General features: G+C 41.6%; 1 protein-coding gene across 5 annotated transcripts in view; it reads left to right on the top strand.

Moving 5' to 3' along the window:
* Positions 1-21068, top strand: part of cdk14 (cyclin-dependent kinase 14) — a 196794-nt gene that overhangs the window by 53661 nt on the left and 122065 nt on the right. The window contains exons 1-2 of one of the 5 annotated variants that reach the window (XM_044208671.1): positions 150-335; positions 16148-16393. In XM_044208671.1, coding sequence (XP_044064606.1) covers positions 16163-16393 — 231 coding nt within the window. In that variant the 5' untranslated portion in view covers positions 150-335; positions 16148-16162. Of the gene's footprint in view, positions 1-149; positions 358-15570; positions 15674-15857; positions 16067-16147; positions 16394-21068 lie in introns of those variants that run through there. The other 4 variants (XM_044208670.1, XM_044208673.1, XM_044208672.1 and 1 more) reach the window with 4 other exon arrangements.

The following is a 21068-nucleotide window of genomic DNA, read 5'->3' as shown; positions in this document are numbered from 1 at the left end:
GGGTCCTCTAGGGTTTCAGGATGTACTCGCGGCCAGACTTTTTTTCCTCCCATCTGCTGCATCACACCCCCACCCCCACCCCCGCCCCCCCATCCCCGATGAGCCACGAGCTCACAGTCTCTCGAAGCTGTCGGCCAGAAACAACGCAGCCTCCTTAAACCCTCCGCCGCCTCAGATTTCACTCCCCCCTCTGCTTATAGTACAATCTCATCCTTTCCAGCTTGTGAAGGGAGCGGAAGAGAGGGAGGAGAGAGAGGGAGGGAGATGTTTTGAGCTGGTTTGCAGAGAGAGAGGTTGGCCTGAATGCGTTCTGTCTGCTCTTCAGAGGCATCCAGGTGAGCTGTTTCCTCCTGGAAGGTAAGAGGAAGACTGACATTGGTGCTTATTTTGTCCTGCGTCCCTTGTCATTACACACACCCCCTTCTTCCCTTGCTTCAGATACATCGCTTCTGTTAACGCGCGCGTGTGTGTGTGTGTGGTTGAGCGGGAATAGTATTCCCCAGACATAGGCTACCACACACACACATGATAGTGTATGAGACGATGTGCAGATGTGCAGGCATGTCGGCATGGGCATTTAGGGCAGATACGGATTGTAGATACGTGCATGCATGGAGTGTGTACGAGTGTGTGTGTTGTAGTTTTTGTTTGGGTGGGGGGGGTCGGTGGGTGATGATGAGCTCTCCTGCTAGCATGACAGCTTGAAAGTGGATGGCCCACCTGAGTCTCTGTGCCTCTCACTGGTAAGGATGTGACGAGAGACTGGGGATAGGAAGGAAGTAGCGGGAAAAGGGAGAAAGCTGTGTGTGTGTGTGTTTAGCTTTATCTGCAGTTTTTGCAACAAAGTCTCAATGTTGCCTTCTGCCTGAACACCCCCACCACTACCACCAATCCCCTCTGTGCTAATAGGTAGCATTTCTGTTGTGGTGGTGAAATGGGTGCTGATGTTTACTGGTCTAATGGACAGGATGCTCTGCTGCAGCATTTTTCACCCTACAATATGTCGTCCCACTTCAGGCAAATTTGCAACACGCTCGTATTTTCCAAGCCCAGAGGGATGGAATGTGGGCACTGTGGGGAGGACGGGAAAGAGAGACAGGGACAGGCCATTTACCATCTGTGGCAGCGTCTCGTGGACGCGTAGCGAGGCTTTCTGCAGGACCATATGCAGCTCCTTGGGAAGACAGCAGGCTAGGCTGTTAGAAAAAAGACAGGGAGAGAATAAGGAAGGAGGGAGTAACAGGGTGTCGTGTGTTTGAGAGAGGATAAGTGTTGTCAGGATACAGGGCCAAATCTAGAGTAGTGTCCTCTTAACTGAGAAGTAACAAAGGCTCTTTTTGGCAGAGCTTGCTTCAGTATAGGCAAGAAATAGCTGCAAGCAAAGCTTATCATTCTCTGTGTTTAGACCACTTCTTTTATTTTATTTTATTTGGTCTTGTAGGTCTTGTCTTGCGGTTTCTATCAAATCTGTAGCTTTGCAATGCCTGCCCATAATTTTTGCTTCTTTCATTGTGGCCTGGCAAGGCTCAGTAAGCATTTGTGTGGGACACATGTCATTTCAGAGGGTATAAGGGTGCACTTTCGCACACTTTCTCGTGGAAAGCATTCATGTGCAATCATCACAAAGCAAAACAACTGCCTGTAGTTTTAAAATGGTGTAGTATGTTAACAGAACTTAATTTGAAATCTGTAAAATTTCAGTTGACAACTGAGATCCATCAGCCACCAAAGCTTCAGTACCGGCTGTGCTGGTTCTTGGAAGGAGAGGTCCGGACAGAGAGCCCCACTCCAGTGTTAGACCCGCATAAGGGCCTGTGACAGCAGACACAATGCTTTTATTCAGATGCATTTTCCCAGAGACGGAGTCAATGGTACACAGTATGATTCATATCGAGTGCCTACAAAATGAAGGTGTTTGCTTAAGTGACACTTGTGCTAATGAGCCAGCAGTGAATTCCCAATTAGACCTCCAGTTAATGCCATATTGTTAAGCTGATTTCACGTGGACACTGTTATGTAAAATCTCAACATGAGACATGATTTCTCACCGTAAGCACCACATCCTAATGGCCATCAAAATAAGTTTTAATATTTAACCATGCTTGCGGCATGGCTCTATGGATGGCATTGTTGGTCGGTACACCACTTTGTTCCAGATTGAAATATCTCAATAACCTTGATGGATTGCCATGCAATTTTGTACAGACATTCATGGTTCAGAGAGGAGGCATCTTAATGACTTTGGTGATGATTTTCAATGTGTCCAATACTTTGGTTTATCACCAAATACTGCACTAAGTGCTAATGTTAACATGCTAATATCCTAAACTAAGACAGCGAACATAGTAAACATTATACCTGCTTAACATCAGCATGTTAGCATTGTGATTGTGTGCTTGTTAGTATGTTGAGGTTAGCATTTGGCTCGTTTTTGCACCTCACAGTTGCTAGCTGATGGCTTTAGACTTGTTTTGTATGTTTTGATCTTCAGCATTGGCAAATGGCAAATGAAATCCTATTTGTGTCTATGTTTCTGTGTTTTATCCTACCTGGACCACCAGAGCAGTAAATTAACTGCACTGTAAAAGAAAAGCAGCGAGGCTGGAATTGTGTACCACCAGTAGAGAAGTTTTAAATTCCAACTTTGAAAGAAACACAACATCAAATCAGACTTAAGTGATGAGAACTCATTCTGATGCTTTTCCAGCTTCATGGTGTATCCAGAAGCTGTAATGAATCCTCAGAGCAGCGCTTGTCTTTAGGGAGACAGAATGAGAAAATTGCCACCAGCACTTTTGCATTGTAACAAAGTGAAAAGTTACTCCGTTTTGTGAAGTATTTTCATTATAATGCTGCACTCCTGGCTCAGGTTTCACAGCCTTATGTGACAGTGTTTTTAAAGATGAGCCAGGGTAGCGGCTGCCAGGACTGGTGAGGAGAGAATTTGGTAGGTTGGAGGCTGAGGTAAGGAGCTGGCCTCGTCACAGCCATTCTCCTGAGTGACTGTGCACTCTCCTGAAGCCATAACTGCTGGGAAGCCAGCCAATTTAGTCATTTATATGTCGGCACTTTCTATTCTCCAGAATCCCAATCAAAGTTCAATGGCCGGCTATACTAATCAAGAGGTAGAAGGCCTGGCTGAGTCACTAACTGGCCAGAACAAGAAGTCTGCTGGACCTCAGAAACCTCCTTCCTTCTTGAAGAAGAGGCTGGCTGGCTGACACTGGTCACTGAGTTTGAACTGTGAGGCGTCTTTGGAGTTAGAGATACAGATACACATAGGAACAATATGTAAAGCATTATTAGCAGTGACACAGTGATGGATATGTAAAAATAGTTGATTCATCTTGCTGGGTCACGGTCCAGTTTGTGAAGCAAAACAACTGCCTGTAGTTTTACAATGGTGCAGTATGTTACAGTTTAACAGAACTTAATTTGAAATTGGTGAAATCTCAGTTGACCACTGAGATCCATCACCTCCAGACCAACAAATCTGATTTACTGGCAGCTTCTGGACAGAAATCTGAGGAGAGAAACTTGCTTCATCATCTTACAAATAATGGAATATCACCTACGGCTAGGGCTGGGACGATTCATCGACGTAATCGTCATCATCGATTACCGAAATGTCTGTAGACGCGTCGCAATAAAGTATGGCTGCACCCGGTCAAAGCATTGATTCCTCCGGAGGACAAGCTGCAGCATTAAAACCTCGCCCGCAATCTCCCCTCGCTCTACCCTTCCTGTGCGGTCTACTGACAGTCGCACATGCTCACCTGCTGTTATGAAAATGGAATCGCGGGGGAAAAGCTGAAAAAGGCGTGCACCAAAAAAATTTCAGATTTATAAAACCGTGTGTACGCACATCTGCAGGCAACTTTAGCTTTATAAATCACAGTCCACCTGGAATATCAGCCTCATATCTCGCCCTCTACACGCCCACATTCAGCCATAAATGGTCAATGCAAAGCCTGCTTACGGTCAATCATGGCAACAGCAGCGAGAGGAAGACGAAAAAATGAAATGTGTGAGTCATTATACAATCTTCGATTTGCCACCTCAGCATCTGCGTCTCCAAAATGTGCGTACGCAGGGCTCAGAGTTCACTTACAGGTGCGCACATTCTCCCATTAATGAGACATGTTTTTGATATTTATTTTGAGTAAATTAATTGTTATATTAATCAAGTAATAATAAGTAATAATAATCGATAAAAAAGTAATCATTAGGTGCAGCCCTCCTATGCCATTACAAAATAACTACTAGCCTGTTAGGAAATTTGTTATTGATTATGCCCATTATATTTCTCTGTCAAGAAACTGACCGTAGATGCAAATTCATTAGGACTGCATGAAAAATGTAAGCAGTGTGCAGGTGGGAAACACTATCAACCGGTTATGAGTCATTAAAACAAATGTAATTTATTTATTTTTTTAATTTAAAGTTATTTCTTACATCACTATGACATTTTAAGATATTCTTACACTGATGGCGATGTTGACAAGCGCGAATATGTTTTGGGATTATCAGGATATTATTTCTGCCAGTTAACCACCGTAAACTAGAGGCCTGAAACTTTCTTAAATGAATTATTCTAAAAGAGCGTACCAGGTATCTCATATAACTCGTATAACTCGTCAGTTTGAGCATTTTTAGACCACAGAGCTGAACAAGGCAGGGAGGCAATCTTAAACTAAACCTTCTGCAACTCTAATGCTTATTGGGCATCTGTACAACTAATGGCATGCTATAGACAGACAATTAGTCTGGTGATGATTACATTGTAAGGAGAGTGACTGTTATGATAAGAGATGACATGTTATACTTTGTTGTATAGAAAACTTTGTATAGAAATATACAATATTAGAAGTTTGCTTATATCTTGAATGTAATGAAAGTTTTTTGGGGATTGAGTACATGTCAATCAACAGAAAAATGTACACGCAGTAACCCAAATAGTGATGAAGACCATCACTCCAATCTTCTTTTTTACCTACTGCTTACAGTGTTCTTTAAAACTAACATGTTCCAATCAAGCAGCTGAATGCTGAAGCTAATGCAAACGTGCCTTGAGCTGCAGTTCCTCTAAGCGCCACTGAATACTGGCTCCAAGAAAACTTTTTGTATTGAATCAATCAAAAATGTCTCCAACTTGTTTGGAAACACAAAGTCGATACTTTATTTCCATTAGGACGGTGTAGTCCCTCATTCGTCCAGGAGTGTTCTAACGTAGAAAAGGTTTCAGTCGTAGTCATCTGGACACTGTTTTCAGAATCAAGACGTTTCGGCTCCCATCCGGACAATTGAGAATGACTTCCGGATGGGAGCCAAAACGTCTTGATTCTGAAAACGGTGTCCAGATGACTACGACTGAAACCTTTTCTACGTTTATTTCCATTAGAATATTATGATCTCAACAGCTAATTTCACCTCCCCTAATAAGTGTGTCTAGTGGCCATTTTGGAAATGATTGTTCTATAAAGCAGATATTAAGGCCTAAAGAGGACTGTTTTGGTTTTGAGCAGTGTTTGCTTGATTGATAGGTGTTACAGCCTATCACAGTCAGCTCACTTCGTCTCTATCAAGGCTCCCTCCCCTTTGGAAATTCGGATTGATTTTCCGGCTACAGTAACTGACAAAACGACAGAATGAATTAAGCCCAAGGTTTGTTGTTTTTCTATAGTCTGTCCTGTTAACGTCTGCTGTGTCAGTCCCTACAACATATTAATGATGCAACATGCTTCAGAAACAGAGTAAACTAATATGCTGTCTCCATTTCAAGGATTCACAAGTACCCACTTTGTGTTATGTAGTTCATTCTTGAGAGTAGCCACTGTGGGATTTCTGGGGATTTCAAAGCTGGTCAATATGCATCACTTTCTATGCTATTTCAATGATGTTGAGATGAAAATATATATATATCATTTCAGGGACGTGTTCTGTTGTCTGCAGTGGCAATGTAGGTACTCGATGCTGTAACGAAGAGCCGCTATCTGGGGCATCAGTTGGCTGTTGGGATATTTTATTCCACCACATGTTAATTAAGACTCTCATCCACATATATCTCAAGGCTGGTGTTCAAAATGATAAAGAGCCACAGCAGCAAAGGAACACAGATGCATTTACATATTTTATTTTGCTGGTGCACTTAATGAAAGTGACTTGCAGTGAGGAGTCACATTGGCTTTGACAGGAGGCCAACAGAACTCAAGGATATGGAAACCTAGGTTGGTCTGAGCCAAAAAGGCAATTTCAACACAAAATAAAATATATCAACACTCACAGATTAATAAATCAGATTCATGCGTATCTGTGCGGAGATAAAAATGTTTCATCACAATCAGTCATGGTTAGTGGGTTCTCTAACCCCAAAGGCCAAGGTATGGGAACGAGTGTATACGACGTGTATGTCTAAAGGCAAATGTGTTGTAATGAGTGGCCATGGCCGACGGTGGGGTGAAAAGCCTGCCATCATCGTTCGGATGGCCGCATAACAGAGCACACTTTCGGACAGTCTTCCCTCGCAGACACATGAAAAGTGACAAGAGCAGGTGTGTGTAGAATGAAAAAAGACAACTGGAGAGAGAAGTTCAAAAAGATCATCTTCAAGACCGTCACTGGCTGTCAGTTTGACTTTTCTGTTTACATCATTATCAGATTCTTCAGCAAATAAGGTTTTCATTTCTATATTATGGTTCTGTTATCTATTATTAAGGGTGGCTTTCAAAATGTGATTAAAAAGAGATTATTATTTTCATGAATATTCATCAAGAGTTCATTGTTTCATTCTATAGTCCACTCCAGTCTTTATTTAGTACCAATTAATTTCTCTCGTGATCATCGTTTTTTACATTTAAGAATTTTGTCATTGAGATTTAGATTTGATTCACAGAAATAAGATATTATTGTGTATCTTAAACCTGAATAAAGTTAAAAGAACAGATGTGGCAGGTTGTTTAAAAACTGTACTAATCAATATTTTAATATTAACAATTGATCAGATGACTACATGTAATGTGAAATGGGTTGCTCATGGTGATGAATCCACAGTGAATTATCACCTGAGTCTGCACTTCCCCTCAACTCTATAGAACGTTCTCACCTCTTTTTGCCAATTGTTTTGGTTTTATGGCCGCAACTTTGCTGTTTTGGCTCACTCTGGTAGCTTTCATCGCCTCTGTCCGGCAGCAGGCTGCCTGTTCGGCTGAAAAGAAATGTATTAGTACGACTTAACAAACCTGACCCACATACCTTTGCTTCGAAATGGAGTTAGTAGTAGCTGCCTGTGTCTGTCAAGTGGTCAGCGATGGACCAGATACGACTCTTACTGAAATGTCACCACACTGACATGTCACTTTACTTCTCAATCAGAGGAACTTCTGTTAAACTGTGAGTCATTATTGTATCATTCCATCATTCCTTTCCATTCACCCATCTGTAGTTCAAATCTCTGTCAGCAGGCAGTGACCAAGACTTCACACAAAAAGCTGCTGTGTTTGAGGAGGCACCAGCTATATTTAGCGAGCACACACACACACACACACACACACACACAGCTCTATCTGCCATTCAAGAACACTGAAACAAAGGCTTGTGCACGCCGGACACTGTGGATGGGAGGAGGATGAGGTGTTTTTTCCAGTCTCTCCTCTGGTGTATCATCTCACTATTGTCTTGAGCCCAGAATGATGAGCCCAGGCAAGCTGATAGCCCTGCTTTGTCTCAGTGAAATGGAAATGCGTTCACACAGTGGGTAAGCCCTGAATGTGGCCAAGTTAACATGGCTGATAGCCGTGAGTTAGCAGGGCACATAAGTAGGCTTTATGGCCTCTGTGTTTCTTGTCATCCTTCAGGCTAATGTCATCAGTAACTACTCCTCTGGAGATAGTTGCATTAGCCTGGGCCTGCCCACTGTGTTACCGCCTACCTTTTCCATTACTGTATGACAACTCTAAGATAAGATTAATCTTAAATGATCCCTGTGGGGCAATGGGGTCAATGCAGCAGTACAGAATAAATTATAGATAGGAAAACAATGCAGTTTATCACTGTTTGTTTATGTGTGTGCATGCGTGTGTTGGTATATCAGAGTGGTGCTGGTGGTGGAGGGGGGTAGTAGTGATTAAAGAGGCTGTCCTTCAACCAGAATCGATATGGTGTAATTGCATCCGTGGCGGGGTTTTCCTGTCTTGGCGGGCGTTCCCATCCTGGCAACAGAGGCAAGCCAGATGTAGCAGGGAATCCACATGCTGCCATAAACCAATGAGCAAAGTCGGCCTTCCTGTCATCTGTGCACAGGATTGCACTTCACTTTGTGTGCTTACACTCTTATTTGTTTTATTTATATTAACATAATCTTGTTCTCTTAAAGCTGCAGTGTCTTCTCAGTTTTTATGTTGGAAACAACTGAGCGGTGAGAATGAACCAAAAACAGCAAAGTTGCAGGACATAAAACCAAAACAATGAGCTGATAGATGCTAAAACGGTCCGTAGAGCTGAGGGGAACATTTTGCTGTGGGTCTGTCACTACAAGCGACCGCTTTCACATGGAGTTATTTTACCCAGTGTTTATATAAAATGTTGATTAGCACAGCTTTAAGAACATTTGTACCACAACTGCATACATAACTGGCTTCTGTTAGCACATATGCTAATATTACATTGCTTAGAGTCTATACGGAAACAGAGATTTGAGTGTAATACTGTACTTCCTCACTTGACCTGTTGAAAAATAAAATAAGGAAGAATAACAAAAGTAAGATCGGTCAATTCATCATTCATTTGTTTTGTTTTTTGTTTTTTTTACATTTTTTATACATTTATGGTTAAGCAGTATATAATATTCAGTAACTCAACAGCAGAAGGAGCACGCCATCTATCAGTATCCATGGTGACAGATATTTCCTGCTTGTAGTATAGAATTAACACAGTGCCCTCCATAGCTGTTAGTTTGAGTTCATTTGAGAACGGGCCGTCTTATGCTCGATTAATATGTCTACTGTAAATCATGGGTTGTAGTGAGTTCTGAGCAATGAAGTGGCAAATAAAGTGAACTGAAGTTGGGAAAATACCAAACAGTTTTTATTTTCTATATTTTCCATACCTTGGCAAAAAGCTTTGTTCCAGCTACCCGTGGCATAAAGTAAGTCAGGATTTTTGACATATCTGAATTGCTAAATACCTGACCTTGATGCTTGATTCCTGCGGTGTGATGTCCTCAGTGCTGGCTTGTGTCTGCACAGCGCAGCAGTTTGGATCCACACAGCTCATTTTCATCTCAGTTGTTTTGGAAGTGATATGTCCCCATCCTTCTCCTGAGACTCGAATGTAACCACTGACAGCAACAAATGTTTTATGCTTCTAACTTTAAATCAATCTGGTTCTACTTTTATCTATCCATACAGCTCTCTCTCCATTGATCCATCCATCCATTTCAAGTTGCTTGTTCTGGTCAGGGTCATGGTGGCAACAAAAAATTAGGGATCGGATTCTATTCTATTTTACTGACTCTGAATCCAGTTCCAAACCCGCTTATCCAACCCGAATCCTTTCGTATCCCTTATTGAATCTTTTTAGGTAGTTTGTTTGGTGGTAGTTTGTTCAGTATCGTACCTAAACCACTGAGATTCGACTGTGCTGAAAGGGTGGGTGTATATTTGTCACTGCTCTGTGACATTCATTAACCCTGTCCTGACTTATTTTTCTCTTTGCTGTAAGGGAAAACGGGGGGCTACATCTGCAGAAGTAAAGACAACACAGTGGAAATAATACTAATAGTTCTTACTTTAACATGATGGATGGTGGATAAATATTTAAGCGAGGGACTTGTCCTCTTTTTTCGTAAGTACCCTCCTGCAAATATTGCATTTTTCTTTGCAGACGCCTGTAGTTTCAGAAGGGGTCAAAAGAGAGATCGTGAATGTAACATTCGATAAGGGATTCGTTGGCCGCGGAGCTCAATGAATGTGGGTATTTTACCAACTTTGAACCAGATCCAAAATGGAACTGGCTACTGGAATCCAGCAAATCCAGCAAATAGAACCTTTTCCTCCTCCGTGACCTTCCATCTCCTCCTGGGGGATCTCCAACTGCTCCCTGGCCAGCTACCGTATGACTCACACAGCACAAAGGATTGCTGCTCCTACGTAGGATTATTATAGGATTATACTAATGAGTATCATATACTAACGGGTATCATATTCCAAACACAGTACTCAGCACAGAGGCTGTTTATGAAGAAGGAGCTCATAGCACAAGACCAAAACAAGCTGTTACTGTCATTCACAAAAGAAGCCCCTCATTGAGAAATCTTCATTCATGGCAGAAGCAGTAGGAAGAGTATTTCTGGTTTAGTTAGGTAGAGGTGTAATATAGCACTTTACCTATGAGCATAACAATAAAGTATAATTTTGCACTTTCTAGGAAACCTAACACACACTTAAAGGTCCTGTGTGTAACATTTAGGAGGGGCAATTGGCAGAAATGGAATATAATATTCATATGTATGTTTTCTTTAGTGTATAATCACCTTAAAATAAGAATTGTTGTGTTTTCATTATCTTAGAATAAGCTGTTTATATTTACATAGGGAGCGGGTCCCCTTCCACGGAGGTCGCCATGTTTCTACAGTAGCCCAGAACGGACAAACCAAACACTGGCTCTAGATTGGGCCTTTTGCGTTTTTTGCCACCGTAGTTTCTCCCATGCGTGGAAGGTGAGGGTGAGGCGAGCGGTATTCAAATGGTTGCAAACTGCAGTTTCACCACTAGATGCCACTAAATCCTCCACACTGCACCTTTACAGCTGACACCTGACTGGCATGTGCTGTCCAGTGGTGGAAGAAGTATTCAGATCCTTTACATAGTATCATTTTTACATAGTAGCAAAGTAGCATTGTCACGGTATAAAAATACTCTGAAGTAAAAGTATTAAAAATCTTACTTCTGTAAAATAATTCAGTATTATCAGTAAAATGTACTGAAGTGATCAAAAGTTAGTGAGTGCTCATGATGCAAAATTACCCTTATCAGAGTTTTTGGATTATTATAACTGATGCATTAACATGTATGCAGCATTTTAATGTTGTAGCTGGTCGAGGTGGAGCTAATTTGAGCTATTTACATACTGGCACTTTATGGGCAGTTTAATTTATGATGAAATATCACATTTATGAGATAATGATACTGTTTGCATGTTAAATATCAATCTATGAAGTAACCAGTTGGTGTCAAATAAATGTAGGGAAGTAAATAGCACAGCCTTTCCTGCTGAAATGTAGTGGAGTAGAAGTATAAAGTAAAGTAAAATGGAAATACTCAAGTAAAGTAACTTAAAATTGTACTTAATTATAGTACTTGAGTAACTGTACTCAGTTACATTTCATTCCATGTGTCATGTCAACTGGTGACTGAAAGTATTTGCAGCTGTTGTGTGGTTGCTTGAAACAAAATATACTGGCTATAAGCATTGCCACTGGTTCATTTTTAAAGTGTGGTAAGTAAGTCAATTCCATCATGCAGTATTTCAGATACGTGTCACTCTTCATACAGGAAGTAAAACTTCTTTTGTTCCCTTCTCTATTCCTAGTTTTGAAAAACTTTTAGTGACTTTTTACCATTCTGTCATGTCCCTTTGTCTCTGATGATCCTCTGATGTGGAGTGCTCGGAATATAAGCCTTGTTAAACACATCCTTCCCAGACAGTCTAATCAAGAATTGATGCCTTGTAGTGCGATAGGTCCTAAATGACGGCATTTGTTTTTGTTAGTTTATGTGCTGTTCCAGATGGCAACTGCTGTCACTGAGGACATACTGGATATGCATTGGACTAATGTTTATGGCAGCTTGGCTGCCTCATTACCAAGCTCCTCATTTCTTTTTATTTCTCCTGCATTTTTCTGTTGTGTGTTTCCTGGCCCATTTTACATGCTCATTTGCTTAGACATATTCTTCTGTTACTCCTTCTGTTGGAATACTTTCATTGTATTTCTTGCTTGAAGAGCTCAGATGTCCAGATGAATACATTTTGGAACATAGCTAAATTTTAAGGCTTTCCTAACTTTGTCTCAAAAGCTTGGAAAAAGGGCAATATGGATTATTTATTTAGATTTTACATCGGGTTATCTTGTAGGTTACAATATAGGCATCATTAGTCATTTATGAATTTGCTGTAAACATGACAGTCTGTTAATCTGATTATTAAATAATGTGAATTGTTATTAGTTATTATTGGAGTTGAAAACGTATGTGCTGCATTACGCCGGGCTCAGACTACAGGAGTTTTAGGTGGATTTATCCCAGATTCAACCCTCCCGACAACAGGAGGAGAAATCTGGTCTGGGACCTTAGTCGGTACCGATGTTCAGCCAAGATTATCTGGTAATATGTTTACTGCTTCATTTACAGACCTGTTGGCTCTGTAGGTGAACTGCAGGGGGTGCAGGAGTGGGTCTGCGAAGGCCTTGAGGTGGGACAAGTCAAGGCGCTCAGAAGACTTCATTACCACAGAGGTCAGGGTGATGGGTCTGTAGTCGTTAAGTCCTGTGGTCCTTGGTTTTTTGGGGACCGGGATGATCGTGGAGGATTTGAAGCAGGCTGGCACATGGCATGTCTCCAGCTGATCGGCGCAGTGCTTCAGGGTGGATGGAGAGACAGAGTCTGGTCCAGCTGCTTTGCGGGGGGTTCTGCCTCCTAAACAGTCTGTTAACGTCCCTCTCCGGGATGGAGAGAGTCGTTGTTGCAGTAGGGGAGGGGGGAGCCTCTGGGGTGGGCAGTTGTGGAGAGGTGGTGGGCTGAAGCTGGTGGATGGAGTGGCGGGGGATGGTGTCAGGACTGTCAGTCTTTCAAATTGACAGTAGAACTCATTCAGTTGATTGGCCGGGGGTAAGTCCTTAATGGAGTGGGGGGGCGTAGGTTTGTACTTGGTGATCTGTCTGAGCCCCCTCCAGACTGAAGCTGAGTCGTTGGCTGAGAACTGGCGGTGTAGTCTCTCTGAGTACCGTCGTTTAGCTTCTCACCGCCTTGCTAAAGCTGCACTTTGACGCCTTAAACCTGTCCCTGTCTCCACTCCTGAACGTCTCTTCCTTTTCCAAACGTAGCTGTCCTGGTTTTGCTGTGAATCAGGGTTTGTTGTTGTTTTAACTCACCCTGGTGCGTGATGGTACGCAGCAGTCCTCACAGAAGCTGATGTATGACGTCACAGCCTCTGTGAACTCATCCAGACTGTTGGTAGCAGTCCTGAAAACGTCCCAGTCAGTATATATAATAATAATAATAAAACTTTATTTATAGAGCACTTATCAAAACAAAGTACAAAGTGCTTCACAACAAGAGAAATAAAATACTACAGTGAATGACAACATAAAATATATAAATAAAATACACAAAAGCAATAAAATAAACAATAAAATAAGCAGCCAGTTCACGTAAAATCAGGATCTGCTTTCAGATAAAAATGTGTTTTGAGACGAGACTTAAACGAAGACACTGACTCAGACAACCTCATTTCTTCAGGCAAGTTGTTCCAGAGCCTCGGGGCCCTGATAGCAAAAGCTCTGTCCCCCTTAGTTTTCATCCTGGACTCAGGAACAGACAGGAGACCCCTGCCCGAAGATCTCAAACTACGTGAAGGTTCATAAGGGATTACAAGGTCTGAAATATAACCTGGGGCCAGGCCATGAAGAGCCTTAAAAGTAATCAACAAGATCTTAAAATCAATCCTAAAACAAACAGGGAGCCAATGTAAAGAGGGTAAAACAGGTGTGATGTGGTCGTACCTCTTGGTCCTGGTTTACTGCCGAGCAGCTGAGTTCTGTACAGTCTGCAGTCGTGTCAAAGTTTTTTGATTAAGACAAGTGAACAGGCTGTTACAGTAATCAAGGCGTGAGGTGATAAAAGCTTAGTGATATGTTGCTCAAAACATAAATTGCTATCAAACAGGACACCAACATTTCCAAACATGCCCGAAGGTCCTCCATAGCTTTACTGGTCCACTGCTTTGATATCTTCACAACAGCTTTACAGAGCTTTAATTTCTGCCTGAATGCAGGAATCAGCTGGACCATGACGTGGTCAGTGTCCCAGTGCAGCGCGGGGGACGGTATGCTAGGCACTGCTTACTGTAGTGTAACAGTGATCCAGAATATTCCCCTCTGTGGTTGGACATTTAATAAACTGTCTGTGTTTGGGGAGCTCATGGCTGAGATCTCCTTTGTCACCGAGGACAATAACTCAGGAGTCGGGGTTTCTCCGCTCCACACACAGCATCTGGTCGGCCTGTATCCTGTAGTGTGCGCATGTTTGAGATGAGAGAGACGAACATCTCTGAAGTTTCTCCTTATGTGCGTGATGCAACCCGATTGCAAAATCGGTTAGGATTTTAAAACTCCTGTAGTCTGAGCCCAGCATTAGGGCACAAAGAGAGTTTCTTTAAAAAAGTGCAATTTTCAAATTACAAAAGCCGCAATTTTATTGATAAATTAAATTTATTAAGTCTTGTGTAGCACCTAAAGTTTAAGCTGCTGACTGATTTCACCAGCTATAATGACGACTTTAGCTGACAAATTTACTCAGCTGTAGCTGATTAACGTTAATTTTATGAGTTGGTGAAACAACATAAAATCAATATGCTCTCCGTATACTGGTATCTGTACCATTTACTCTTGGCCAAAGATGGTTTTGTTGAAGAAGATACACCACTGTCTGTAGTTTCGATGTTTTAAAAATGAATCTTTTTTTCTACTTAAAGTACCCCTCCACTCAAATATGTGATGACCACCACCGCTGTGCGTTAGGTTGACTCGTGCCATGGATGTGGCTGATACAGCATTAGTGGTTGTGAAACATACAGTAATATCTACGATGTTACAGTGCGTTCACATTGTTATCACGTAATGTTAGCAGACAGTGGAAGGAAGCTCCAGGGTCTGGTTTACATCCAAGAACTGCACTCCATGTTTGCTGTCAAAACTTTCACTACGCTAACTTAGTGCAAACTCTTGCTCTCTGTACTGACAAGTCCGCTCTGCGCTGGAGGTTTCAGGTTTCTTTGCTGTTGGCTTTCGAATTTGTGACGTCCCACATCTAGCTTGTCCGGAGTGCGTTTGAATCTCAGATTTTAGGAAAGTGTACAGACATCTCCCCCTTCAGGAATGTGAAAACACCTCTCTAGTGACAAACTTTGCACAGATACAGGTCAGTAAAGTCAAGGCCTGACATTTTAGGGGACTGACACATAAGAAAAACACACATTTTTGAGAGGAGGGGTAGTTTGTTGGATGTGGTTTGTAGTAATTTGTGGTGGATTTTTAGCCCATGCGGGATAGGCATATTAGTATTAATGACACTATAAGAAAAACATAATCAGCATCACTATATTTGTAATCAACCACACTTTCAGTAGATTTTTTTAAAGAAGTTTGCACATTGGCATCTCGGAGAAGGGGGCCTGTGTAGTGGGAAATGCTCTGGAGTGTCCAATGAAACCTGGCCCATGTTAGCGAACAAGCCAAAGAGCTGCAAGATGACTCCTCCTTGTGTGTTAGAGTAATTAGAAGTTCTTCCTGCAGGGGAGCCCGGGCCTAAATATTTAATCTGAAGGGAGCCGTGGCAAAACATGTTATGCCGCCTGCGTCTTTTGTGTCCATTATACACAGTCCGTGGTGGAGGAGCAGCTGGTAATGTGCTTTGTGTTGGAAAATGGATGGAGAGTGTGGAGGGCTGTGTGTGTGCCCAATAGGCTTGTAGGAGACAATCTGTAGCATGTCTGCACAATTGTATGGATGCGTAGATTTGTGTCAGAGATAAGGTGGAATTGTGTCTGTGGAATGTGCAGTATGGGAACGGCAGCAGCAGCCGGCGTGTGTGTGTGTGTGTGCGTGCAGCAGAGCCGACAGAGGCTGGAGCTGTTTTGATCAGAGAAAAGAGAGATGGAGATAAAAAGGCTCTCATCCTAGCAGAGAGGTAGCAGCAAGGCTCTACGGGGAGGGAAGAGACCCAGGCTGACAGAGAGATGAAAAACAGGCAGGATCTGGAAGACGGGGGCACAGTCAGTTTTTGGCCGAACACTGGTAATCGCAGATGGATGTTTTTTTTTTTCTTTAATGCTCACTTCTATCTTCTCCTTCTTTTCTTCTCTTCTTTTTTGGCAGATATGTGTCACAAAGATGTCCACACGCAGCTGCCAGGGAACAGACTCGGTCATCAAGCCCCTGGACACCATCCCTGAGGACAAGAAGGTGAGAGTGCAGCGCACGCAGAGCGGCTTCGACCCGTTTGAGAAGCCCGCCAGCCAGGTGAAGAGGGTCCACTCTGAGAACAATGCCTGCATCAATGCCAAGAGCTCGTCCGCCAGCAAGGAGTCGCCCAAACTGCGTCGGCACTCCAGCCCCAGTTCTGTAAGTACACCTTTCACACACTGTGCGACACACTGTGCCCACGTATCTTTTGATTGATCACGTAGTTATTGTAGAATTTATCAATACACCTAAAAATCCCTCATCCTTATCTTTATGTTTGTGACCTACATTGCATTTTTAGAACTGTACTCTTGGCAATCACCATCCAAAATCCCACACCTGATGATGAAGTCTTGCGTCACAGCAGCAAGAAAATATCCTGGTCACAAAGTGTCATAAAGAGAATGATTAGACGTCCTGTAGCTGAAGTGAGTCTTTCTTGCCTCTGATTGGCCTGTGCTTGCATCACCAGAGGCTGGCTGCACAACTTTGATTGTGTCTGGATCTATTAATGCTCATATTCCACATAGACATCTAGGTTAATCAATTAGACAAAGCTGTCCAATCCTTAACTATTTTAAGAAGACCTAAATAATCTGGGTAAAACTGAAGTGGGTCTGTGTAACTTTTGAAAGACAAAATAACAAAACCTTCCTTTTAAAAAATTAAAAATGTACTTCATAAGCCATAAAATGCACCCTTGCTCAATCAAAAAAACACAGGGGTGTCTGGTATGACCAGTAGGTCATACCATGGTGGTTAATGTTAGCTACTGTAGACATTGCTGTGTGCTGGACATTACTGAGTAGGTAACAAGAATTAAACGTACCGTGCCTCACCTGAGACATGTTTGCTGTTTCCTGCCTTTGGTCTAATTTTCACTTGCTCTGAGTCAGGCTGCCTATGATCATGATGACTTTAAAGTAATAGCTCAGTATTTTGAGAAATATGCTTATTTGCTTTATTTTCATGAGTGACATGAAAAGACTGATATTAATCTCTTGTCTGCACGTCATGCACAGAGCTTGAGCTTGGAGGTGGTTAGGCTAGCTTAGCATAAAGACCGGGAGTCGGGGGAAATGGCCAGCCTGGCTCTGTCCAAAGCAGTAATATAAAGGCGACGGTAGGTTTTAGGGGGAGTTATGTGCTGGTACTCTTTCTTGACAAACAATGAACTGTAGTGCTGGATGTCAGATACAGTCAGTGAGCACAAGTCAAGTCGTATAAGTGTCCATACAGGCACAATGGTACCCAACCTGGCAACCTCACTGGAAGCTGCACAGAGTCACAGAGTCACAGTGCCTGGCTGTTGTTCACCAACAGAAAGCAGGAGAAAGACCACAGGAAACGCCACCACCAGCAATGGTGCTGCTGATATAGTATTTGGTAGGCAGTTGATAAACAGTGGGTGGGTTTCCATGGAAACACAGCTTGTAGTTCTGAGATAGGATGGGGTAGAGGTGGTAATTCTTTCTTTTGCTCATAATTAGTCTTTATTTTTGTGCATCTTTTTTAATTCACATTAGACTAGTTTGAAATGGCCTCAATCAATAAAACAGGTGTTTCTACAAGCAGCCACTGGTGAAGGAGAGCTTTCCTACAAAATTCAGAGTAATTACAAAATAATGCTATATTGGATTATAATCACAAATAAGCAGAGATAGTTTTGAAGTGGACCTTCTATATGAATTCATTCTAATGTTACATTTCACTGTATATATATAAAGTTAATGTTAAAGTACTAGTAGTGGTAACATCAATAGTAGCAGTAAAAAGATATCCATGGCAAAAAAAATGTTAATAAAACATGGGTTGCTGCTTGGAATGATGCAGTCAGACCAGCTTTCGCCTTCCAAGTGCTAAAGCTTACAGGCTGCAGACCGGATGGAAACGAACCCCACCCCATCAAAGTGACTGCATCAGAAAACCCCACAATTTTGCTTGTCATCTGTAGCGCCACCAGCTGTTTATCTCGATGAACCAACTCGTCTAATATTCACATAACAGTGAACATAGCAGTGGATGGAAATGCGCGTTAATTCACATTTACTTTTACAGATTTTCTGGAAATTAAGTTTAAATTTTGCCTTTGAATGGAGACCTGGCTTATGTCTCGTGCCATTCCTTACAGAAATGACTGGGCTGTGAAATCTAGTGTGACTGCACATTTCAACTTATTGCTGTGAGCTTACAGTAACAGTAGAAGGCGACCTATCAGCACTTTTAAAATCTGGATTATGACACTGTTCGGAGAGATGTTAATGAGTGGGGTAGTGAGGAAATGAGTGGATTTTGAACAGTGACATGTCCACCGGAGCAACAGTAGTAGTACTTGGAGCTAATATCAAGGAAATCACCAAATGCTTTTAAATGTGAAGATTAGGAATATCACATACCATAAAATATTAGTAACAGGCAAATTGATTCGAAATATATTTAAAAACGTCAGCCGTGGCATGCAATTGCGTGGCTTTGACATGGCTACAGCCTTTCAAATGCTGTCAAAGCACAAATTACCTCCGGATTTCTCAGGTGTTTTGTTCTGGCAGCCAAGCTCTTGTTGTTTTCCAGCCTGTATTCCTCCACACGGTTAATTGAAGGCTGTTTACAAACAACATGATTTTCTCAACCATGCAAATTAGATTTTCAGGTTTTATACATATGTGGTTCCCTTTTCTTTTTTTTAAATTTAGCTCCAAATGTGAAATGCTTAATGAATGTGGACACAAATAAGATTTAATAAGTGTGATATGAGGCTTGACTGATTGCCTGCCAGCATCTCTGCCAGCCATGATTATGAAAACGTGTGAATTGTCCCTTTCATGGTCTTTTTGTTTAGGGAGCCCGACCAACCCGACTCGCTTATATTTCACACACAACCTCTTGGATTGCAAATGGGATAGTGGGCTTCTCTTTGGGCATCTGACTAAAAATAATAGGTTTTAATCAGCATAGACACTTTAATGCTGCGCTGCAGACGCTTCCTATGTACAACCTAGCTTTTCTCAATTCAATTCAACGGGGCTTTATTGGCATGGGAAACAGACGTTAACATTTCCAAAGCAAGTGTGAAATAAAAACATATGCACAACCATTCGGTTTGGGTTCCAATAGCCAGTTCCATTTTGCCCGGATTCGCTAAACTACAATGCTAACAAATCTCTTATCGAAGTTTTTATCTCTTCTCACGCTTTCTTATAAGCAAAGACCAATGTGGAAAACTTTTAGTTGGCAGGCTTCTCATTGTTAGTCAGAGCTGGCCTTTGCTTTTGCCGATTTAAAATGACAAATGTCACCTGCGGCAGATTTTATCAGCTGCAGCTAATAAATGTGCTTAAAGTGCTCTCTGCAAGTCGTTGTCTGAAACGTCACTTTACAACAGTGGACTGTATGTTATTGTAGTTCAACAAGACCGACAGAGCGGCGACTCTTCTCTACACAAACGATCTGATCACGTCATGTCAATTTCAGGGGAATCTCTCGGTTAAACGTTCATACACATCATACGCTTTAAGCAAAAGTTCTGCATGACGACCTCCAGTGTTTGAAGCAAGTAGCTCATTAAAAATCCGATGTAAAAGTCAGTAGGCTACAGCTGTTTGCAGCTGTATTTCAGTGTGTCAGATACATTTAATCAACATTTCATATACATCGTTTTCAGGTTGGAGCTACAGGCTGTGAACATTAATTTGGCCACCACTCAAAACAAATGTTGTTGCTGTCCTAGCAGGGTGATACTGATTACTGATTTTTGAGTTTTAGTCATTTATAACTTAAGTTACTTGCAAGCTAAACCTACAATAATTAGATTCAAACAGGAATTTGAATCAAACGCCAACCCTATACCCATGATGGGCAACACACAAAAGGCCAGGGAGGGTCTTCATTCACTCCCATACAAAGTGTCCTTTTAATATTGAGTATCTATCTAGAGAGTCTGACCCATTATTTATTTCCTACAAAATACAGCTGCACAGTACACACTTAGTCCAGAGTAGGTTTACATTAAAATAACAATGATAATAATAATAATTATTAATAATAATACAATAAAATGATTTGAAATTCAAGAAGCATGTCACCGAAATACAGTAGAAGCACAATGACTTAAAACTCGGTGACACATGCTGTTAGTGTGGATATTTCATCGAAACTGCTGCCTGTTTGTTTACATGTTGCTGTTCTAATGTATTACAAAAAACAAAGGATCTCTAATGGATCAGGCTTCACACAGCCCATACCAAGCCATTAATAATACCTAATTCTGTGAACCAGACATTGAGTATATATTTGAAATAGAGATATGGAGTATTTAATCATCTGATCCATTTCTGTTTCAATGTTTTGTCATAAATTAATAAAAAGTCAAGAGTACAGTGTATAATGTATCATGTGTAGATTTTCACCTGAAGGTACCATTACATTGACAACTTGGGTGTTGCTTATTGTCCTTGTCTTATGCTAGCACTCACTGTATTTCATGTACGAAGTTTTGTACGTAGTGTTATATAAAATGCTGAAACGCTGACAGCGTGTGTGATCGTTTCATGGAGCAGTAGTTCAGGCAGAACACTGAAAGTCGTGCTGGCTTTAGCTGATTGGCATCAGCCGCTTCATTCATGTTTCATCATCAGTGGCTTATTAGTCAGTTGCTTGGCTACCGGCTGATTGCTAATGTCTCAGTGTTTACGTTGGCCTTTATAGCCTGTTAGAAAAAAATGGATTTTGTTGTTTTATCTGGAAACCTCAGTTTATTTCCACTGGACAGGCTTTTCCTTTTTTGCATTTTTATGTTAACTTTTTCCTTCATATATATATATATATATATATATAC

Source organism: Siniperca chuatsi, linkage group LG9, assembly GCF_020085105.1.
Source record: "Siniperca chuatsi isolate FFG_IHB_CAS linkage group LG9, ASM2008510v1, whole genome shotgun sequence".
Classification (NCBI taxonomy): Eukaryota; Metazoa; Chordata; class Actinopteri; order Centrarchiformes; family Sinipercidae; genus Siniperca; species Siniperca chuatsi.
This window is presented reverse-complemented; position numbering and strand designations above follow the sequence as displayed.